A 20,933-nucleotide genomic window follows, 5' to 3' on the forward strand; every position below is an offset into this window, starting at 1 on the left:
AAAACCAGTTAGCGCCACAACTCTAAATCAACTCCAAATATTCACGATCTTGCATCTTGCATGGAATCTCCGAGATGAAATTTCGTGAATACAGACACTCGCTTAGCTCTTAGCGCATCCAGCTCAGAATTCAGGAAGACATAAATTCTCGTTCCTCTGATCTCCAAACTGAAGCTTCCTTTTCTTTCTCTATAGCAGAATCACCTTGATCACCATGTCTGCCTCGCTTGCTCCCGAATGCAATGAGCTCAAAGAGTATGCTTGACAGCTTGCTCCCCAAAGAGAGAGAAATATCAGAAGACTGACAGCCCTTAGGCGTTATGACTCCTGTTTTCTCAAATGGTACAGCGAAAGTGGGTGCTCCCAGCTAAGCTAGGCATTTTGTGATTGAAAAGGACATCAGGCTGACCATTGATCAGAGTTCCTTCGTGGCAACTCCTCCAACAACGACTGTGAAAAGGTCTTTGAAGAATATAAGAAATGTCTTTCGGTATGGCTTACCTGAAATCAAAGAAAGCGAAAGAGAAATTGCTCCCTGGATGGCATCACTAAGACATCAGCAACAGAAAACTTTGAAAGACCGCGGCATTGACACCATGTTGGAAGACGCTCGTAAGAATAGCAAGGAAAATGACGAACATCACATGAAGAGATCCTGTATGTACCAAGTATCACAATGTCAGTATCATGAATGCTAAGTTGTTTCACAGAAGTTGTGTACAGATGTCCCTCGACTTCCTGATAGAACTCTAGAGTTCACATAAAGCCATATGTACGCAGTGAGTCATGGGAATGCTATGGAGGCTGGAGCCCTTCGAGAGCTCCAGAAGGACGTACCTTTTACCACAGACGGTCCTCTGGATCTAGGCTCCCGAGATACTCGAGAGCCTTGTCAACGACCACCTGGTCCTCAGGATAGGTCACTCTGCCATAATGACGGTAATCATCTATGGCATCGGCGACTGTCCGCTGCTCCCTGGGGATGTCGAGCTGTGGCTTGAGATTCTTGTTGAATCGGGACTCGAGGTCCTTCTTGGTGGCGGTGGAGCCTTCAAAAGTGCTCTGGAATGCGACTTCGATCTGTTTCCAGTCGAAGTTCGTCCCGAGTCTGAGGGCAGCGACGAAGATATCTTCGTCCTTTTGCCATCTGTTGGCATGACTTGCTGGCATGCTGGCAGTTGGTTCTGTTGTGGAGGTCCTTTGATGAGAGTGGTTTGGTGGTGGAGTGGTGATTGTGACGTGAGAGGGGGAGGGAGAGAGAAAGAGGATGTAAGAGAGCTGAAATTTTACATCATCACTTTTTGCGCCGCTTCGGTCACTGTGAACGACCCTAGCTGCAATGTCAGCAGCAGCTCCAGCCCTTTCCAGATCGGCCTTTTTTGCTGTTATGGTTTCTGCGCTGTGCAACGCAGTTAGGGCACAATATTTTTGTGCCCACGATCTGCTCATTTCTCTCCTCTCCTCATCTTCACCTTCACTATCACCTTCATCTTATACCATCACCATTTCTCCATCTTGCTCTGGCTTTCATCAATTTACTATCATCTACCGCCTTCATCTATAAGAATCGCCGAAATATTGGCTCAGTCAAGACTGATGACAGTACCTACCTTTGGTTCAAAGAAAGCTAAACAACCCTACCAATTCAACCTCACTCCTCCACTCAAGGCAACTCAAGATGGGCCTTGCAAAGGGTAAAGCCTTGCCAACACGAAATGACCTGTTCCTGGTCACACTGAAACTGTTGACGCGGATGTCCCGGCAAGAAATCATATCCGTGTACAATAGGGAATTCGATGCCACGGCTGTCCCTGGGGATGCTAGGAATCGGTGGGCGAGGCAGCTCAAGAGAAACCCGTTCAGGGTTTCGTTGGAAACAGACGGGCGCACTAGCCAACAGCGAGGGAGAGCAATCCCTGCAAACTCGCTCTCCTGGAGTCTCGACAGAGTCAGCAGTAGCCAACCATCTGCTTGCTCCTCCTCCTCCTCCACATCTTGCTTCACCAGCTATAGCCGATCTTCACCAACGGGTGTCATCTTCCGCGATGTTTGATCCCCGTGTGCAGTCTGCCATGGAGGCCACTCAGACCCCTTTCACGGTACACCAGCAGATTCCAGATCCGGCATTCTGGCACGATACCACGCACTCTTCGTGGTCTTCCCACCCTATGGTTCCTGCAATGTACCAAACGACCATAGCGCCGGACGAGTCTTATCCCTCCACATATCAATTAATCGAAGGATCCATGTCAGAGTCCGGTCCATCGGGGACTACATCGCCAGCTCACAGTCGCAGCCATCGATGAGGATTGTACAGAAAGAGTTTGTGGCACGTACTCACAAGGCCTGGAAATTGATCTCTTACCCGTACTTACGCCAAGTACGCCAAGCCAGGAGACGAGACGGGATTTCGCCATATAGATGTTAATATTCCCGATGCCATTACTACTGGAAGAGGAGTCAACATGATCCAAGGATCTCTAACCTTGACCGCTGAAGAGCCAGGTGATTGTAATAAACTCTCTACGACAGACCCTATAATGAAGCAGACACCCCCTCCAAGGCAAATGAATACATGGGAAGCGAATTTCGGGAGCGAAGACAATTCTCATCATCCATCGGATTGATATGAGCCGCAACGGCACAGACAATCATAATAAACCGGAACCCTGGAGCCTCGATTGCCTTAACTGCAGCGACTTTTTTCGCCCTTGACGACGGCTGCAGCCTCATATTTCTACGGGGATTTTGTCATTGTCGAAGATGTTCGGTGTCGGGAATACTGGGGGATTCTTCGAAATCCGGGCGACGTGTTGATATTTCTCTGTCACGTTTATGGTTTAACGAACCCGGCAGATGGACCCTCGCGGAGACCTGATTATGCCAAGGAGGCTGGTCTAGATGACACGGAGGGTCGCGAGACTGCAAACCAACTGAGGTTGATGCTCGCGAAGGAGCAAGGTTAAGCAGGCACGCGCGAAGAGAGATGAGGAGAGAGGCCAATGCCTTCATGACTGAGGAGGGCCGCGAAGCCTTTATCCTGTCATGCCTTCCCCCCCGCGGTTGTTGTTCCTCCAGCCCCGGCCGGTAATGTGAGTATCCTCTATCACATTTCAGTTCGCGGTTAACCTCTCTAGGTTGTGGTTGCCGTTCCCCGTGCCCCAGCAGGGTTCGTGGGTGCCGTGGTCCCAGACCACCTTCACCCAGTTGCCGCCAGCCGCCACCTTCGCTGGTTCGGTCCTCCCAGGCCTCCCACCCCACACAGGGGCACAAGCTTTGTCCGCCCGCGAAAGGGCATGGTGTCGCGAGCCTATCCAAAGGCCCGTGCTCATTGCTGGTTTGGACAATCCAAACCAGTTGGCTGTTCGCGCTCAGCTCCGCGAGGGAATCCTCGTGACTAGAGCTGGGGCCCAGCCACCACCTGGACAGGAGTGCTCCGCCTGCAAGAGAGCTCAGCAAGGCTATGGCAACATAGTCTTCGCAGAGTGCATCTCCGCGGGCATGGGTCAAAGATGCGAAGTAAGGAATTAGCTAGCGAATATTGAAGCTTTGTTGCTATATCTTCGTGTGTTCTCTTATAATACTCTCAATATCTTTGTGGATCACCAATATCCTTTGACAACATGGCTGGACGAAGCAACTTGCCTCCTTTGGCGCCAGCTCCCGAAAACCAAGGTCTGGTTATTACCAGAGACAGTGGGGTCAATTTAGATGGCCACTTCTTTAATAGCTTGGCCGCAGCTATGGAGTATATCGACAGCCAAGCTCCGCACCGTCGTTATGGCCTACAGGTGGAGCTAATGAATGCCCTTATGAGGGTAACTGATGTGATTACTGACTTAGTGGCCCACTTCTATCAATATGTCGAAAAATCCAGAGATTGGCAACATGTTACATACGCTAACTTCGAAGCCGACTTCCACGATGCCCGAAAAGTTACCCTGGATGTTGAACGACGCTGCATTGACATGCAGAAGATCAACGATAGGCTTGTTGCTACATGGGGCATTGACAGGATCGACGCCATTTGGCCAAAAGTGGAGAGCCTGTGGGCCGCCCAAAAGCTTCGCCATACCTTAAACATCTACAAGGATTGGGATAAGTTCGCCAATAACATTAATAGTGCAGTACTCCGAAGACTGGAAGCTACAGGAGCTGGACATCGCCGAAGCCTAGCTATATTGCCAGGCGATTACACTACAGCTGACAAAGAAGTCGACCGCGTTCCCAAGAGATGCCCTGCACCGGCGAGGCTTTACTATTGGAAGTTATGGTCTTCTACAGCCATTGGCTCTCCCCCAGTCGTCTAGCTCTCAACGCTCAATCCAGGATATTGCTAGGAGCCCGCCTACTGCAAGCAGCCCCCGGGGTCTACTGGAAGGATCACAATCGCTAAGATCACCAAGAGACGTTCCAATGGGTGGGATGTCTATGCCGCGTAGCCGCTCTATCACTAGGAATCGCGCGTTGAGAGCTCATGGGGATTCCCATGGTTCTCTGCAGCGATACCCAGCATAACTTCATAATGTTACTGGTTTCAAAACTCCTACCATAATAACAACGGCGAAATCGATCACTTCTTTTTGGGAGGATTATGAAAAAATATCAACATCGACCATTAGGCGTCTCAAATACAAGGGCAAACATTTATGTCAATCGAAACCCAGCAAATTTCCCCAGCCAGACATTATACCTTAACATTACTTGGAGATCGGAGTTTAAAGGCAGAGCGTACCGTGACAAATACATAGGACCTGCAATCCTCTCGATAAGTGGAATACGACTACATGCTGATTAACATATTTTTATTTTTTTTTCTTTGTAAACACCATTGGCGCCGATTTTGGCGTAACTATTTAAAAAGATCTTAAGATCTGTTTATCCTCTATTCCTCCTCCTCTCCAAATTCACAAACCCGTTGGAAACTCGAGATGACCCGCCTCCCGCGCCTACAACTCCAGGCATCCTTCTACCTGCACCCGTTCGCGCCGTATGGCTCCTTTCCGTCAACCTTGACCATATCTCGCTAATGCCAACTCGCCGAGCGGGCAGCATGCTATACTGCAAACTATACATGTTTCGGCGGTGAATTGGCGGCACGAATCGACCGGTTACCAGGCAGAGGATAACACGCGGAGACAAATAATGCTTACGGAGACGGTGGCCAAGTTGGAAGTACTGCTCGAACATGGAACGGAGAGAAAGAGGAACGGACTGTTTATGGTGTGGCGGTGTTAGTTGGTTTTTATATCAGTTGAAGGAAATGGCATTTGATTGACGCGAGATAGCTAAGGGATACCTACCTGGAGATTAATGTACGAAGTTGGCGCGCAGCGGAAAATGTCATCTGAATTAGGTGTACTTTGCTTGCGAAGCTCGAATTTGATACCTCCTATTTTGTGGTGTGTTAGAAAAAGGCCATGAGCTGAGAGAAATCTAAAGAAATCCACTCACCAGGCAATCTCCTAGGATCCTTAAGCCGTAGCATCAGGGCAAATAGGGGGAAATGATTCAACATAGCAAGGCACGTATCCAGCGTCGCCTTGAGCGATATTATAGCCATACGGGCAGAAGCAAAAGTAATATAGAATACAAGTATAGTAGGCAGTAAGAAAAAGAGCAGTGTGAACAGAATCGTCCCGAGAAGTAATTGATCGAGTTCGTAGTCGCATGAATCTATTCGGTTACGTAGCACATTTCTTTTTCGGCCGCGGAAGAGGTGGAAGAGGGATATTATAATTGTCAACTGCCAATGAAATATGCGCGCAGAGGCCGTGTAGAAAGAGTAGATGTGGATAGTGAAGAGCGATAGGAGATCGGAAAACATCGCGAGGGCCATGCTTGCTCCGGCAAAGCCGGAACAACCGATCATGTAGACGACATGACGAAGAAATGGGCGCAAACTGACGAGTGCGCCTATAACAAATAATGGATGAGCTAGAGTACGGCGGAGGAAGAACCGATGAGTGACTTACTGGCCCAATGCTCTATGACCCATAGAAACAAATCCCCCAGAAACGCCGCCAGTTCATTGTTGAGCTTCAAGCCCGCCGGCCAGTCCATCAGCCAGGAGATTGTTTGCTGGAGACCTTCCACAGTCGACCCGTTGAGAATAGAATTCATCTGCGACGCAACCCAGTCGGCGTTATCAATGAGGTATGAGCCGAGTGCAATCCCAATGATCACATCATTTGCGACCAGCCACAGGCTGTTGTAGAACCTGATATAATCAGGATGGCTATGCGTAACGCTTTCCCAATCGTTTTTCCGCTTGCGCAAGGTCAAGTATTGTATTGGCCAATAGCAAAATTGCTGCAGGCGAATATCTACTTGCTGGGCGGTAGCGGAGATGTCCTTCAAAGCGGCTGCGTCTGGTCGAGCGCGCCACTCTAGGACCGTTAATACGACCTCGGCGATAACACGATGCACTATAATCCCTGTAATAAGCCCTTGCTTGATGATCGGGTAAATCCACACTGTGAATACATAAGATAGCCCCATAACAAATAGATCCCAGGCAGTCGTTGCTGACTCTACCACTCGTTCTCCAACACTTAAACTTCGCTTGGGACGAGTTCCAATCAGTCCGATATTCTTCTGAAGCAACCTGTCCACCTCAAAGGCACAGTTTATTTGGTTGATAATTACTGGGAGAGACTGTTCCTTCGGCGTAGGGAGGTGTTTGACCACGGTGTGCAAACGTAGCTTATTGACGAGTTTCGCGGATTGAACTTTGGCCGCTTCTTCAGCTGCATCAACGTCGCCTAAAGCACCACTGGCCGTGTCGACGGTCGCACGTTTATCGCCTAGCACAAGAGACATCGGAAAGGGAGACATGTACTGCATGCGCGTGGGATGAGGACGGTGGAACATGATAACCTGGATCGCGAGCTTCGTCTCTGGTGGGCAGTATATACGAGGTAATTTCGACGAATGATTCGTCACGGCGTAAAGATGGGACGGAGTGAACGCCGTGGGGATTTCTGCCGCATTCGTAGAGCCTAGGACGTGCATCGCGGATTTCCCACAGAGATGTAACAGCCGTGAAATTGGATGCGGGCTGCTGCGATACAGTATACCTGTCCGCAGCGCATTGTCGACATTCCGTGCCTAGTGTACCGGGGTGGTCGTTTAGACAACTTTTTCGCCTCGCAGGTGAGCCAGCCAACGTACCTCGACATGTTCTAACACGGAGACCACGAAGAGGTCAAACTCGGAGTTTCTCCAGCCCACAATTACACCGGGAGCAGTGGATTTGGCAAATTCGTACGGCCAGAACACGCGCAGCAAACCATCATTCATAACCATGCTGTCATTATTCCCTTCGCTTAAAACGAGCCTCGCCGTCGCAACTGTTCTCTAGCGGATATTCCGTGGCTCACAGATCGAGGGTGCTAGTGCAGTGGTAAGAAAAAGAGCCAGTACTCTCGCATTGACAGGACTATAACTACCCAATTTATCTCCTGCGTGACAATTGCGTTGATGGGGATCAGGAGTAGGAAGTAGAATACGGAGAGGACGACGAAGCCTTTCGCTGCGCGGGTCTAGTGCTCAAAATCCTATTTAGCTACAGGGCAGAAACCAAACATCAAAACCGGAGGAGACATACCACAACACCGTGATCCCAGGCAAATATTGCCAATTCGTAAAGCCTGGTGACAAGATCCCACCTCGCGGTGATGTAACCAGCTACGAAGATGCTGAACGCGAAGACCGAGAAAGGGTGCATGAATCAGGGACGGCGGTGCGCATGCTCGGAGAAATTGTTTTTAGGCCAAGACAGTGAAAATATTCACACCGCAATGCCGCTCAAAGCAGTTTGCGGTTTGAAGCTGCTGGCCGAAGACAACAAGGGTGACTTTCGCTAAAGGAGCGGCCGGCGAACTTCTTGGGAGGCAAGGGATCGGCCAATGAGAGGCCGCCGGCAACCCGTCAACAACCTACAGGATCTTCGTCGATGCTTTGGGCTACGTCTGGTTGAAGCAGAGGATAACCAGTTAGTAGTCGCTTGTAGGAAATTTACTATGGATTTGGCGTCGATTAAAGGCACTGGCCATGGTATCTTCAAGCACATATAACTATTACAGCCACCCAGACCAACGAACTCCATACTCCTCCGACTAGATCTCCACGTCATCTGGAACAACGCACAGCATTTCCCTCTGCGCTCTCACAAAGCATTGATCCCTTGAAAGACTTTATTGGCCTTTAGTCTGCCATCCGCCTCAACTAGATCCCTCATTAATTGTCTCTTCTCTTCCACCGTCATATTCTCATTGCCAGGAGCTTCCAGCTGGGCTTTCCATTTGACAAGCATGGCCTTGAGCAGAGAACTTCCTTCTGCCACCTCCTCGGCGGAATACTTGTCGATATCCATGGAATTCTCACCCTTTTCAGCTGCTGTCGTGAAGTCTTCCAACTCTTCAGCTTTCTGGCGCGCCATATTGACGACTTTCTCCGGGAAGCGAACCAATTCGGCCACGTGGATCCCAAACGACTGATCGCAGACCCCTGGCTCTACCCGGTATAACAGGGTAACTTCTCGTTTCTTCTTGCTCGCTGTATTATTCTGCTTGTCGCTTACATTGTCCCCGATGAACGCAACGACGTGAAGGTTCTTGACCGAGTTGGGATATCGTTCCTCAAGGGCCGTTAATTCATGGAAGTGGGTTGCGAAGAGGCCGAAACATCGAATCTCAGTAATTATGTGCTCGGATATTGCCCAAGCAAGCCCAAATCCGTCATATGTACTTGTCCCACGACCGAGCTCGTCAATTATTATCAACGATTCCGATGTTGCTGTTTTCAGAATATTTGCGGTCTCGAGCATTTCGGCCATAAACGTTGAGACGCCCTTGAGCTGGGAATCACTTGCTCCAACACGAGCCAGGATACAGTCAAATATCGTGAGCTCCGCTTCAGAGCACGGCACAAAGCAGCCAGTTTGGGCCATGAGCGCAACCACACCAATCTGCCTGATATAGGTGGACTTACCGCCCATATTAGGACCGGTGATTATAAGAAAGGAGGATTCGTTACGAACGAGGGAAACATCATTGGTGATAAAAGAGATATCATCTTGCATTTCCATGCACGGATGACGGGCTTCTTTAAGGATAGTATTGCCGGTCCCACGAGGATGGACTTTTGGTCGAACGTACGGAGTAGGAGCATGGACTGAAACATGAGCGAAGCTGACGATGACGTCGAGATGTGCCAGCACGCCTGCAAGCTGTTCAAGCAAAGGGCAATACGATGTTGCGACGTTGACAACTTCGTTAACCAAACCGGTTTGCGTCCGGTTATAATTTTGAGATAACTGGTCATGTTCTCGCCGAAGAGATTGCATTGTAGATGTTGTGAAGTAGACGCCGTTCTTCTGGGTTGAGCACTCCTGGTACTCCCGCTTGTTGCGTATACAGCCCGCTTCCTGTTACAGAATTAGCTATCGATTAAACGGAAACAAGTAGATCGTTGACATACGTTTCGGGTTAATCGAAAACACCATCCATGAACCCGATGGTCCTCGAGGAACAGTTTCTTCTCGGTATCTTGATTCAAATCACGGCCCACACGTCTATGCTCAGCGTGCATATCGTACCTCAGTTTGTCTAACTTTTTCCTGATTATCCGCAGACTCTCATCGAACTCGGGTTTAATAATAAACTCATGATGATCTAGAGCTTCCAAGTCGACTGTTGTCTCCACCATTTCCGCCAATTTGCCAAAGCTGTTTGAAAGATTGCGGATTTTCGAAGTATACTCTTCTTCCAACGGCTCTTGATACTGCTCATCCATGACAGCCTCAAGGGTGTTAATAAATCCTGGCAGCCGTATGACAACTTGGTAAATCCTGACAACATCTTCAAGGGTTGCAGCGTTTCGTTGAAACTTCTTCGCCAACCTGTAGAGATCAGGGATGGATCTGAGGTGGTCTTCCTGCATTGTCTGCCTTAGTTCAGTGTCTGAGACAAAGGCTTCGACGAGTTGCTGCCTTTTTTCAATATCTTCATGGTTCATCAAAGGCTGCTTCAGCCACTGGGCAAGTAGCCGCCCGCCCACAGGGGTTTTGCAATGATTCAAAAGCCCATACAAACTCATACTTTTCACACCATCACGCGGGCCTGGCATTAAATTCAGCGCTCTCAGTGCAGCGGAGTCCAGCTTCATATACTGGGAGAGATCATGTTGATAAAGTTGATACTGGCCAAAGTTAGACGGATCCGACATAGCACCAAGATATTTAATCAAGGCAGCCGCGGCGCCCATAGCCAGCTTGAGATCAGTTTGTGGTAAAGTTCCGGCAGTACGTTCATCTTTCAGTAGCCTCGACAAATCTTGATCAATATCTCTCGTGTGGAAATCAGAAGCCGGCCTGCTCGAAATCGCGATCCCGCAGCTATCCGCGATTGATCTTATCTTCGCGAGCTCAACGTCCTTTTTCTGCCCATCCGTAGTGACCAAACACTCTTTAACCCCGAGCTGAATGACCAAAGACTCAAAATTTGAATATAGATCATTGTCATCAAACTCGCTGACACCCAACTCCCGAACACTCGCATCTGCAAAGCAAACGCCAACATGCCTAGTCTCAGACGCTCTCGCGGAGATCTTAACGGCAAGGATGATCGGTGCTGTATCCATCATCCCACCACCAGAACCCAGCTCATCTTCGACATCCTGCAAATTCCCAGGGCTTGCTTGCTTGACCAGTTTCCAAACTCCCTTACCCATTCCACCTTGAGACGACCATATCTCTATCCTCTTACCTAAACGGAAGAGAGCTTCTCGAAGAAAATTCCGGAACACAGTCACCGTCATCGTGACGGAGGGCAATCCGCTTGTATCGCTCCGCCCAAGCGTCCGGAGGACAGAAGTGGTCTTGTAGACCGTGCGAGCGATGTACTCCGCATCAGTGCCATGAGCTGTATACCAGTCGCCGCGGTCGAAAACTCGAACGGTTGTAGAGTCATCCTTTGATGGTAGCGAGCGGAAGAATCGAATGAAACCGACTTCGTCGTCGACCTAGACAGGCGTGAGATGATAGACTTTAAGAATATACTAACATATGACTGACCTTAAGCTCCGGCCTGGACGACATTTTTCCCTCCTCAGTGAACCCTGGTCTCGATGTTGCGTCCGTCAAGCCGTCGCCCGATCTTGATTTGAAGGAAGCTGATGGACGCGACCTCGACGCGTAAAGTGGTCACGTGAATTGGCGTTGAGCTGGGACAAAACGGGATATTTGCAACGCGGGAGAGAACCAATGGAAATATTCTTCTCCTTCTTCCCTTTTTCCTTTTTTTTTTTTTTTTTTTCGGCTCAGCATGTAGTTGGTTGAGGCATGTTAAAATGCAACGCTTGTTTATTGTTCTATAGCAATCGTAATAACTATGCTCGCATGCTGATATCCAACAATATAACTAATCTATCTCGAGCCAAAGCATCCTCTGGTTAACCATATCCAAGACACCTTCGCTTATGCAAATCATTCGAAGTAGAAAGCCGTCCGACCAAAAACATACTGCTATGCTTGGGAAAAAGAAAGATTTATAGACAACGCTGTGCCTAGATTTCACAGCTTTAATTTTTCGACCTTATCCTTTATTTCCTGCGGAGATATATTCCTTGACGGTCTCAAAATCACCGATTTTATCGAGTTGACAGACACGATTGTGACCCAGTCCCCTGAAATTTCCGGACGGGATAGGATATCCAAACCCGTTGAGATCTCGTCTTTGGAAACGGGATTATGCATTGAGTCTTGAATATTTTGAACGATCGTATCCAACTTGTAGGCCTTTTTTGCATGCGAAGGAGACATATCCAAGCCCGTAGATGCAGAGGGTGCCAGTAGAAGGAGCACGCCGACAATATCTGGGATGCGGGCAGCAGCCGCCCTTCGCATAATAGTCTCTTTGGATATTGGCGGGGCCAACGTAGACTGCCGTAGTGCCTTTTGTCTAATTCTTTCTAAGAGGCCGTTCCGCCGCTCAGTTGTACACGATTTACGAACGGGAGTCGTCTCCTTGACATTAGCCACTGTATCTGGTGTCTTTAGCCCGACTATTTCACGCCGTATATTGGACGCTTTTTGTTTTTTGATCGAAAGGAAGGTCTTTGGAATCTTGTAAATCGGCGCCAGGGGAAGGTCTCGCATGCAGTCAAAATCAGATACTGCACTTCTTTTTTCGGACAAGATGCGTGTCAAGCTTCTTCCAAAGTTCGTATTTAGCTCATCCTCATCCAAAGCATGCCCCGGAATCGTACCATCATCCGCCCGTATCCTTTCAAGCAGGATTCTCGATCCGTAATCAATGAGTCTAAAACTGGCGCTTTTGTTGGTTCCACTATTTTCCACATACAATAGCCTTTGAATATCTTCCGTGACAACTCTTCGTCTCTTCCACACCCGTTCCATATTGGGCAGAAATTCTCTAAGATCTGCTGCTGCCGTAACTCCATTGTGTGCAAGATGTAGCGATACTGCTTTGAGGAAGGAAGAATATAGGTTGGTAAGTTCATTATATGACGGGGGGTGGTGGTAATATTCGGATTGCGGTTCGTGTTCGGTATGAGGGCTTGCCTGTGTTGTTTCACGGACAGGTACATCGGTTTCGCTAGCCGGAGCGTCATGATCAAGGTGGAGTTCAATCGACTCTGCGTTCTCTTTGGGAACGCTGGCGGAAGCGCTAGCTTTATATAAAAGCTTCGAGACGGTCTTTCCGGGTTTCAAAGTCTTCCGTTCTTGAACGGGCGCCTTAATCGTCGTAATTTCTTCGATATCCGCATCCTGCAGCTTCCGTTTCAAAGAAGAGCTGCCACCTCTGCCCGCAACCACCGCTGCCCCAACGCCGGCTTTTGCTGTCCGCGTAAATCCCTTGATTCCTGCCTGCGTCGTCTTTGCTGGCGGAAGGAGAGATTGCGCCGGTTTCGCGGCGCGACTGCGCAAAGTTCTCGAGGACATGGTCGCCTCCTTCTCCTGTAAGACGGCTTGTGATAAAATATACTCTTGTTATATATGGAAGTGATAATCGATTGAGTGTGAGAAAAGGGACATTGCAATGCATCGGATGTGCCTTTCGAGCTTCGCTGTGTTCAGGCGTGGCGACTCGCGTTAATTGAATTTCTGACGCGCGGCGGGTTCGCGTCACGCGTGCGAGTGCCGTTCGATCTGGCCAATCAACGTTGCTTCAGACGGTCAAGCCCCATGTGGCAGGACCTCCTTTCAACTGCCACAAAAATTAGTCAGGGTGGTACAGACGGTGACGTCACTCGAGCAGCAGGACAAACCAGCAGCAGCAAGAATCACTCAAGGCAAAAAGCAAAAAACGGTGAATAGTGTTTGATCACATTCCGTGAGAATTGAATATATTTAAAGAACTCCGTACTAGATTTCATAACACCCGTTCCAATTTGCAAGCGGAAGGGAAAAAGCAAAAAAGGAAAAGCAGTTACCACATGCAAAAGCAAACGACATCCGCAGCTCACTGCTTTTATATCGGTTGATATTGGAGGGTCGTTAATTTTACAATACCTCCAAAGGCTCTCCAGCCGTGACCGAGTAGCACGCTGAGGAATTCGTAGCACCACACGCCCGGAGGCGAAATTCAACAGTAATTTGGTCTCTATACACACCCATCCCATTTATCCACTTGTGGCCCAGTCCAAGTATTTTATTTCTTGCCGCCACCAAACCAAGATGAGACGCCGCTCTTTGCTTCTTCGGCTTTCTTCTCGACATCCCGTTCTAGACTGTCGATCTTCTCGTGAAAATCTCTTGCAGTATCCTGACGAGCTTTCTCGAGTTCACTGGCTTTTTCCTTCGCATAGCCCGTGGCCCGTTGGTCTATACGCTTTGCAGTATCTCGCGCCTTGTCGACCTATTTCAATCGGCACGTTAAAACTGAGTTTCTTTGAGGATCGAGAGCGGGGGACCCGCATGTGCTTACCCCTTCATCAACCCGTGCACCGGCTTGGGCACCGATATCTTCCGCATCTTTATGAAGATCGCCTCTAATTTTGTGCTTCGCCCGCGAGGCATCCTCTATAAAGATCGAAGTGCACAAATTAGCATCCAAAGTAGATGTTCGTATAGCTCGTGGCTTGCGCATTCTTTTCATCGAGTTCACCCACCTTCGAACTTTCGCGTAGCCTTCCTTGGATCTCCGCCGGCAGAGTACAGATAGTAACCACCTGCACCGGCGACACCCAAACCGATCCACAGAGGCAAACGTGATTTGGCCGCCATGATTATACTAGAGTATATCTAGAAAGGACTTGTAAAATATCCAAAAAGATGCGTGTAGAGGATTTCTTCGGCGAATTGAAAGCAAATAATAGATATTGCAATCGATGAATGCCCTCGAGAATCGACCCTGGCGACGATACTTATGCTGTGATCTTGAGTGAGAGGGGATCGCCATCTATTTAACAGGAAGCATGTACGTGCCCCGTACCTCTCCCTTGAGTTCCAGTTCCAAGCATGGGCGAGCAATGACGTTAGAGATCGCCCGCGATTTCCAAGGAACCAGCAACTTTGGTTGGCTGCACGTGATAAATCGTGCGGATTCTCTGTGCAGAGAACGATGGCAGTGGCTCCGGTCCCATAATACGTTACTTTTTGCCTGCAACGGTCGTCATCAGTGGATGTTTGGGCGGAGTTGGAATTGAATGCCAAGACATGACAATCCATGTCGATTATAGCATGGGAACGTGGTGTGCGTAAAAATCATTAACTGGAGACCTATTCACTAACGGCGATGATATCGATGTATGTACTGTACATTGGTTGTGAGAAAGTTCAAATGCAAAGGAAACCTCCTCGAGAAGAATATAAACCCGAAAGTCGAATTAAAAACAGCTCCTTTCAGGTTCAACCGCAAAGGAAAAGAAATTCAAAAGGACGTCTAATTATAGTATCTTGGCTCATCGAAAACGTGATACCGATGCCCACGGACACCTTGGTCACGGAACATTGCAGGGAACCGCATTCCAACGGGGACTTGTTCTTCGGGAATTCGCTCGCTCGTGCCTTCTGGCTGCCCGACGACAAACTTTCCGACCTATATACAACATCGTGAGTACCAAAATGCACGAAAACAAGAGGGAAAGGGCCGGGGATTTCATACCTGTAGCTCGGTATCCGTAATGGTGTCGCGGCTCACTCTGGCGTATCCAACCCTGCGAATGTTTTTGTAGAGAATATACTCGCACCACCGGTCCCAATCGCTGGCGTCGATATCCTTCATTCCACTGAGTTCACTAACATAAGTTTTGTAATTACCTTCCAGTGGTTTGGTGACGAGATAGCTGAGTAGAATCAGCGGTCTCGGTGACTCTCCCATCAACTTGGACAAGTACTCTGTTTGGAGCCTTCGGTCCTCGGGGTCCTCTTCTTGGCCGGAATGGAAAACGACGACGTCGACAAGTTCTCCATACATATCTAAAGTGGCATGGATGGCTGGCGCAAGCTCGCCGACTGGGGAAGGTAACAGATGATGGGTCGAATTAAGAATAGGGAACTTGGATAGCAGGGCGCATCCCCACGTGTGTTTGTTGGGACCGGGTCCGTAATCAACATACATCCCTAGGTCTTCGGCAAGATACTGGGTTGTATCTCTATTGCCCATGATAATCCTTTGAAGGTCGGATTCCAGCAAGCCTACAACATCGAGTTCCAACTCCTTAATCAGATCACGCATGCGCTTCTCTGACGACCACATAGCGTTGTCCAGAGAGAAATGGACAGTCCAGATTCCTGCAGTAACGAGTTTCTCGTCCTTATGGTGGGGGGTATAGTCATTTGTTGGAAACCGCATAAAAGACGTAGCGATGGAAACTATCTGCAAGACGGCGACAACATAATAGTAGTACGACCGTTGCTTTTTGTTGGAAGAAGTCGCTTTCTTGTTCTTATAAGGTGACGAGTTTGAAACTGAAGCCGAGAAAACTCCTGCTCCGATGAGAAGCATTGTGGTAGCCATGACCCAATCCGTATGCTCTCGTACAAGCGGGCCTCCTGGAACAAAGGCATATGCGACCACCCAGACATGGAAGAGGACCATGAAATTGTAAATAAGGAACCCGAGACCAAAGGTCATCGCAGGAGAATGCCTGACAGCAGACTTAATCAGGACCGGCGCGACAGCCATAAGGTACGTGGATAGAGTAATCGCTCCGTAGAAGCCTCGCCAATGGGAGTAACAGGTCAACATGGCCGCACCGAGCGAGCCTAGGCCGAAAGCGGTCCAACTGCCAGACAGACGAGGATAAGACAAGCCTAGGATTACGCCAACTCCCATGGTGAGGATAGTAATAGAGCCGTGTGGCACTGCAATTGGGCCTCTGATTGGGAATCCCTCCCACACCCAGGATATCATGGTGCTAGAGTCCGACAGAAGTGAGTGCATAGCGAAAAAGAGGCCGCCGAGGCCCAGGGCGGCGAGGAGAGACGGCCCCTTCTTCCCGTTCGACGAAAAATAATCAACGGTATTCTTGGGCCGAGTCGATCGCAATACTGAAAGCACAGCAAGCACAAATGCAGTTTTATTCCATCCACCGTTTCCAGGATGAAGAATGGGCCATACTGGATTATTAGTGTGGAAGGCATACTTGGCAACGCTAGATGCAAGCAATCCAACAGTCCAGGCGACGATTCGAGCCTCCAGACGCGCCGGTTGGGTACGTTCCGAATACCATGTCGCGCTCCATGCCAGGCAACCCATGGACACGGCAAATCCAACAATGAAAAGCCGGTAAGCTGGATTACGGGCAAGGTATGCAAGAAGGCCAGAGAGAGTTAACAGATGTAGAACCCTGGGGCTTCTCATCGCAAACGATCGCAACGAAGGAATGGCCAGCAAAAATGGTGAAATGGTGCTCATCACAAGGGCTTCATAGCCTGATATGCCCATTTTCCACAAGGGGAAATCTGAATTGGCAATTAGAAAGAGTCGTTGGAACTCAGTCCGCGGGGGGGGTTATTACTTACACCACACCAAGACACCAAGGGATGTAAGGATAGACCAGAACACGAACTAAAGTGGAGATTAGATTTTGGAGTGTCATGGACCAGGGTATCTCCATGTCACCTACCCCATTATAGACGTCCGCTGCAGCGTCAATGGCCTCGGAAAATAGGAAGCCCTCGCCAAGGGACTGTCGAACTGAAATATCCTTTCTATGAAATTGATCAGTGACGGTTTTGGCATCAGGTGTGATGGAATATGGCATACTGTTCTTCGAGCACGGCATCTCTGGCTGTTTTGGTAGATCTGCCCATTTACTTAGAACTAGTTCCACTACCCAAGGCGCACGCAGCGAAAGTACATTTTTTTTGACTTATTTCGGAAGCCGTTGGACATACCCTCTGCTTACACCTTTGACATCTTTGACTACAAGCTCAAAACCTTCAAAGTCAAGGGCAGTCACCGCATCGAATCCAACATCGAACAGGATGAGCGACCATTCGAAGAAAGCATATTTAGTGTATGCTGCTCCAAAGTTAGCCTAAACACCATGCCGCGATTGCACTGATTCTCAAGACAATACTTACCGCCGGGGACCTTGTGAACTTTATGCTGAATGAAATAATAGACTAAAGGAACGAGAGTACCGAAAAAGAGACCGGCAAGCATCTTGCGATATTTCAGGGCCCTTTGGTTGTTTGGACTAAGCGCGAGGCACCCCAGCGTCCACGGGAGCGTGGCTATGAGGTATGAAATCATAAAGATATCGTGCCAATCGTGGTCGTCGGTCGACGTAACGTAGGTCCAGCCGCCGCATGTCAAGGTTCTGAAGAGCCCCGTGCCAGCGACAATCTTGGGGAGCGAGGAGTTGGGCCGAGAGGTCAGGAGATACCACAGGAACACGAGGGCGAATCGAGGACCGGATGTAATCGCAATGAACACCTGAAAAACTGATCGCTCGGGGTAGCGATCGCCGATGGTGGCAGAGACAGATGGAAACCATTCCTGAGGGTATCCGTAGTACTCGTTTTCAACAATCTTATGGAAGTGAAGAGACAATCCGACAATCAAGGCGCCGACGAAGGCCGAATAGGCCACAGCTGTATGTGCCCAAGAGACCCATTTTCCATTAATCTACACAGGTCAGCGCGATCGAGATGTTGGGATGTTGCGACGATAGTCAGCACTCACGGAGAGGACCGTGTCCCCGTCCCTGAATTTGGAAACCATTGCGACAGAGAGATGGTAAAGGAGCGGATTCAGGCTAGGAGGAACGACATGTATTAAGACTCCATTAAAATAAATACAGGAGAAATGAAAAGAGCGTCGAGAAGTAGAAACGAGCTGAAAAGGCCTTTGGACCCCAATGGCTCCGTGAGCTTCCGGGGATTATTGGAAGGGGGTCTTGTCGTGGAGCACGCGAAGGGGGAGAAAAACGACCAGAGCCAGCGGGAAAAGAGCCTAGGCCCGATTTAGGTTCGGAATACCAGGTTGTTCCGCTCCGGCACATGCACAACTTTACCTAATGTTTCTTCAGGTCTTCCGGGCGATCAGCGAAACGGTCAGCCGAAAAAAACAGCGATAGAGTGCGGGAGAAGCTCTTGACTTGCGGGTGACAGGGTCAGTCATGGCGGCGGCGAGCGACAAAGCTCGATTCTATCTCGAGCAGTCGATCCCAGAGCTGAAGGAGTATGAAAACAAAAAGATCTTTTCCAAGGTCAGCTCCCCATGCTGAATCCAAGCAGAGCCGTGCAAACCTTACTTACCAAATGCCTCTCCAGGATGAGATCGCATCGATCACGAAGAAACGATCCGAATTCGAACATAAGATCAATGCGCGTGGTCCGTCACCTGTAGACTTTGCTCGCTATGCCGAATACGAGATGAACCTGGACTCTCTTCGCCGGAAGAGAGTAAAACGCCTAGGGATCAAGGCGCCGGCGCATTCAGGGCAAAGAAGAATATTTTTTATTCTCGACCGGGCAACACGGAAATTCCGCGGTGATATTGGCCTGTGGATGCAGTACATCGATTATGCCCGAAAACAGCGCGCGCATAAAAAGCTAGCGCAAATCTTCACCAATGTTTTGCGCCTCCACCCCACAGAGGCAGCACTGTGGATCGGCGCTGCACGGTACGCTCTCGACGAACATGCAGACATGACACAGGCCCGTGGTTACATGCAGCGAGGGCTACGGTTTTGCAAGAGCTCGAGAACGATGTGGTTACAGTATGCGAAGCTGGAGATGATCTATATAGCCCGGATTGCCGCTAGACATAAGATCCTCGGTTTGGACAGCGGAACCCAAACGAAGGCCATCCGGTCCGGTGATGATATAGAGACAGATGCACCAAAGTTGAATGACGAAGATGTCAATCCGACGCTGGAGAATGACGAAGTTGATGAAGCTGCGCTTGAAACGCTAAATTCTACCCCTGCCTTGTCCGGAGCGATCCCGATTGCCGTTTTCGACGCGGCAATGAAACAATTCAATGAAGACAGTGGCCTCGGTTACGATTTCTTCAGCATTTTTACCGAATTTGAAGACATGCCTTGTCTTAGGCGCGTGCTCACTCATGTCGTTGAGCATTTAATGGAGACTTGTCCTACAAATCCGCGAGCTCAAATCTGCTATGTTAGACTCCCCGTCGAGGGAATCAAACCAACATCTCCACAGTTCCCTCGTGCCTTCGGGAACTCTCTAAGCCGGCTAAAAGAACTTGCGGGAGCTGGCTCCGCCCAGGAACTATCAAAAGAAGTTGCCAGATGGCTGGTCTCAATTAGTTCAACAGACGGTCTTGATCCAGCTCTTCGTCAGGTTGTGGAAGCCACCCTTAGAAATGCGGAGCGAACATCAACTTAAAATTCAGCTCTTGCAGGGAGGGGTTAACAGCCAGGACAGCTCACTTCATATTTTTCGTGAGACTATTTATTCATTTTTCACGGTAGCTTTTTTTTTAAAAAAAAAAGGGCAGGCGTTTCTGGTTGATGCACGGATGACAGAGCATCTCGGCGTTCACAAAAGTAACGGACATGGATGTTGGATTCAGTTGGAATCCACCTTTCTATCTTTTGTATAGCAATAGTTGATATCTATAGAGATCAATCATCATACCCTTTACCTTTACGGTTGTTCTTTTTGTTGCTGTGCACCTTTTTCATCCGGATTCTCGCCTCGTTCGCCCTGTTTTGGCTTTAACACCAACGGATTAGCAAGTTCACAGCGGAGGCACTCGACAGGTTACCCACAGTTCTTTCACCCTCTTCCTCTGCTCGGCCGATGTCTCGCCAGGAATAGCTGCTTTGCTGGCTTCGGCAAGGACATCACGAAGTTTTTCGAAACAGAGTTCGAGGTTCTGCGATTGCTTTCGCGTTTCGTCCGATTGGATAACCAGGCTATCCGTCCTCGCAGCAAGATATCGCGACGAGCGAATTTCGTGGTGTAGGACCGAAGGGACGAGAGGGAAAAGAAGGCCCAATGGCACCCTGAGCGTCACCTTGGAGTTTACCCTGAACCCTAGTTAGTGCTGATGATCCTAGTGCTGAAGACGGGTATGGCGTAACGCACTTATTCACATTCTGACCGCCTGGACCACTCGACCTGCTGAAAGAGATCTCGCAGATACTTCTGGGAATGGTCTGGGATGAAAGCCGACTCAGCCAGGACCTCGCGGTTTGAAGATCCTCAGCGTTTTGTCGGGTGCCATGTTGGGGCGACTGGCGCAAGGCACGACGACTCAGAAATGGTCTAATCGCAAGCCAATGCGGGGGGTCAAGGAGTGGGATTTGCCGACAGCCTCGCCATGCAAACATGCTCCGGGTCATTCGCAAACAAGCCAGCCAGCGCCGATGAAATGCGGTGCTGGCTGCAGCAAACTGTAAGACGTCGAGAGGCAAGCCCCCGATTAGTAAGCAGGCCGTGCCCGCCAGTCAACCAATTAGTCGAGAATTCACCCAGCACT

At 49.3% G+C, this 20,933-nt stretch overlaps 11 protein-coding genes across 11 annotated transcripts; 5 read left to right on the forward strand and 6 right to left on the reverse strand.

Moving 5' to 3' along the window:
* Window positions 1–214: 214 nt before the first annotated feature.
* CIMG_01942 (distribution and morphology protein 35) lies at window positions 215–505 on the forward strand (the record flags this gene model as incomplete). Its single annotated transcript, XM_001248170.1, has 3 exons — window positions 215–255; window positions 316–353; window positions 420–505. 3 exons carry the CDS (start codon window positions 215–217, stop codon window positions 503–505), a joined length of 165 nt encoding a protein of 54 aa, XP_001248171.1.
* A 428-nt stretch (window positions 506–933) lies between these two features.
* Window positions 934–1,416, forward strand: CIMG_12741 (uncharacterized protein; the record flags this gene model as incomplete). The annotated part of the gene is made up of 1 exon (XM_004445678.1): window positions 934–1,416. The coding sequence occupies one exon, from the start codon at window positions 934–936 to the stop codon at window positions 1,414–1,416; it is 483 nt and encodes a 160-aa protein (XP_004445735.1).
* Window positions 1,417–1,678: 262 nt separating this feature from the next.
* CIMG_01941 (uncharacterized protein) lies at window positions 1,679–2,306 on the forward strand (the record flags this gene model as incomplete). The annotated part of the gene is made up of 2 exons (XM_001248169.2): window positions 1,679–1,830; window positions 1,901–2,306. 2 exons carry the CDS (start codon window positions 1,679–1,681, stop codon window positions 2,304–2,306), a joined length of 558 nt encoding a protein of 185 aa, XP_001248170.2.
* Window positions 2,307–3,045: 739 nt separating this feature from the next.
* On the forward strand, window positions 3,046–3,531 carry CIMG_12742 (uncharacterized protein; the record flags this gene model as incomplete). The annotated part of the gene is made up of 2 exons (XM_001248168.2): window positions 3,046–3,092; window positions 3,138–3,531. 2 exons carry the CDS (start codon window positions 3,046–3,048, stop codon window positions 3,529–3,531), a joined length of 441 nt encoding a protein of 146 aa, XP_001248169.2.
* On the reverse strand, window positions 3,344–7,729 carry CIMG_01939 (N-acetylglucosaminyl transferase component Gpi1; the record flags this gene model as incomplete). The annotated part of the gene is made up of 7 exons (XM_012358783.1): window positions 3,344–5,214; window positions 5,304–5,392; window positions 5,455–5,916; window positions 5,976–7,110; window positions 7,174–7,359; window positions 7,452–7,544; window positions 7,610–7,729. 7 exons carry the CDS (start codon window positions 7,727–7,729, stop codon window positions 4,879–4,881), a joined length of 2,421 nt encoding a protein of 806 aa, XP_012214206.1. The 3' UTR covers window positions 3,344–4,878.
* A 275-nt stretch (window positions 7,730–8,004) lies between these two features.
* Window positions 8,005–11,153, reverse strand: CIMG_01937 (DNA mismatch repair protein msh-2). The gene is made up of 3 exons (XM_001248165.2): window positions 11,078–11,153; window positions 9,484–11,025; window positions 8,005–9,430 (listed from the first exon to the last, which is right to left on the reverse strand). The coding sequence occupies exons 1-3, from the start codon at window positions 11,099–11,101 to the stop codon at window positions 8,171–8,173; spliced, it is 2,826 nt and encodes a 941-aa protein (XP_001248166.1). The 5' UTR covers window positions 11,102–11,153; the 3' UTR covers window positions 8,005–8,170.
* A 194-nt stretch (window positions 11,154–11,347) lies between these two features.
* CIMG_01936 (uncharacterized protein) lies at window positions 11,348–13,028 on the reverse strand. The gene has a single exon (XM_001248164.2). The coding sequence runs from the start codon at window positions 12,965–12,967 to the stop codon at window positions 11,576–11,578; it is 1,392 nt and encodes a 463-aa protein (XP_001248165.1). The 5' UTR covers window positions 12,968–13,028; the 3' UTR covers window positions 11,348–11,575.
* A 329-nt stretch (window positions 13,029–13,357) lies between these two features.
* Window positions 13,358–14,459, reverse strand: CIMG_01935 (uncharacterized protein). The gene is made up of 3 exons (XM_001248163.2): window positions 14,137–14,459; window positions 13,953–14,047; window positions 13,358–13,883 (listed from the first exon to the last, which is right to left on the reverse strand). Exons 1-3 carry the CDS (start codon window positions 14,249–14,251, stop codon window positions 13,677–13,679), a joined length of 417 nt encoding a protein of 138 aa, XP_001248164.1. The 5' UTR covers window positions 14,252–14,459; the 3' UTR covers window positions 13,358–13,676.
* Window positions 14,460–14,909: 450 nt separating this feature from the next.
* CIMG_01934 (integral plasma membrane protein) lies at window positions 14,910–18,357 on the reverse strand (the record flags this gene model as incomplete). The annotated part of the gene is made up of 8 exons (XM_001248162.2): window positions 18,162–18,357; window positions 17,558–18,104; window positions 17,369–17,495; window positions 17,238–17,276; window positions 17,098–17,182; window positions 16,994–17,039; window positions 15,132–16,933; window positions 14,910–15,065 (listed from the first exon to the last, which is right to left on the reverse strand). Exons 1-8 carry the CDS (start codon window positions 18,198–18,200, stop codon window positions 14,910–14,912), a joined length of 2,841 nt encoding a protein of 946 aa, XP_001248163.1. The 5' UTR covers window positions 18,201–18,357.
* Window positions 18,358–18,539: 182 nt separating this feature from the next.
* CIMG_01933 (rRNA processing protein Utp6) lies at window positions 18,540–20,100 on the forward strand. Its single transcript, XM_001248161.2, has 2 exons — window positions 18,540–18,687; window positions 18,752–20,100. The coding sequence occupies exons 1-2, from the start codon at window positions 18,598–18,600 to the stop codon at window positions 19,832–19,834; spliced, it is 1,173 nt and encodes a 390-aa protein (XP_001248162.1). The 5' UTR covers window positions 18,540–18,597; the 3' UTR covers window positions 19,835–20,100.
* CIMG_01932 (peptidyl-tRNA hydrolase) lies at window positions 19,141–20,803 on the reverse strand. Its single transcript, XM_001248160.2, has 3 exons — window positions 20,540–20,803; window positions 20,221–20,481; window positions 19,141–20,164 (listed from the first exon to the last, which is right to left on the reverse strand). The coding sequence occupies exons 1-3, from the start codon at window positions 20,782–20,784 to the stop codon at window positions 20,074–20,076; spliced, it is 597 nt and encodes a 198-aa protein (XP_001248161.2). The 5' UTR covers window positions 20,785–20,803; the 3' UTR covers window positions 19,141–20,073.
* Window positions 20,804–20,933: the final 130 nt, after the last annotated feature.

Source organism: Coccidioides immitis (genome assembly GCF_000149335.2).
Source record: "Coccidioides immitis RS genomic scaffold supercont3.1, whole genome shotgun sequence".
NCBI lineage: Eukaryota > Fungi > Ascomycota > Eurotiomycetes > Onygenales > Onygenaceae > Coccidioides > Coccidioides immitis.

What these genes read in the sequence shown, in the direction of transcription:
- CIMG_01937 (XM_001248165.2), bottom strand. Translation starts at nt 11,101, where the DNA reads ATGTCGTCCAGGCCGGAGCTTAAG. An exon ending in CGTCCAGGCCGGAGCTTAAG is followed by an intron (nt 11,026 to 11,077) that starts GTCAGTCATATG and finishes ACGCCTGTCTAG; the next exon opens with GTCGACGACGAAGTCGGTTT. An exon ending in GTTTTCGATTAACCCGAAAC is followed by an intron (nt 9,431 to 9,483) that starts GTATGTCAACGA and finishes ATTCTGTAACAG; the next exon opens with GAAGCGGGCTGTATACGCAA.
- CIMG_01935 (XM_001248163.2), bottom strand. Translation starts at nt 14,251, where the DNA reads ATGGCGGCCAAATCACGTTTGCCTCTGTGGATCGGTTTGGGTGTCGCC. An exon ending in GGCTACGCGAAAGTTCGAAG is followed by an intron (nt 14,048 to 14,136) that starts GTGGGTGAACTC and finishes CGATCTTTATAG; the next exon opens with AGGATGCCTCGCGGGCGAAG. An exon ending in GTGCACGGGTTGATGAAGGG is followed by an intron (nt 13,884 to 13,952) that starts GTAAGCACATGC and finishes CGATTGAAATAG; the next exon opens with GTCGACAAGGCGCGAGATAC.
- CIMG_01936 (XM_001248164.2), bottom strand. Translation starts at nt 12,967, where the DNA reads ATGTCCTCGAGAACTTTGCGCAGTCGCGCCGCGAAACCGGCGCAATCT.
- CIMG_01933 (XM_001248161.2), top strand. Translation starts at nt 18,598, where the DNA reads ATGGCGGCGGCGAGCGACAAAGCTCGATTCTATCTCGAGCAGTCGATC. An exon ending in ACAAAAAGATCTTTTCCAAG is followed by an intron (nt 18,688 to 18,751) that starts GTCAGCTCCCCA and finishes ATGCCTCTCCAG; the next exon opens with GATGAGATCGCATCGATCAC.
- CIMG_01932 (XM_001248160.2), bottom strand. Translation starts at nt 20,784, where the DNA reads ATGTTTGCATGGCGAGGCTGTCGGCAAATCCCACTCCTTGACCCCCCG. An exon ending in GGCGGTCAGAATGTGAATAA is followed by an intron (nt 20,482 to 20,539) that starts GTGCGTTACGCC and finishes ACTAGGGTTCAG; the next exon opens with GGTAAACTCCAAGGTGACGC. An exon ending in AGGAAGAGGGTGAAAGAACT is followed by an intron (nt 20,165 to 20,220) that starts GTGGGTAACCTG and finishes TTGGTGTTAAAG; the next exon opens with CCAAAACAGGGCGAACGAGG.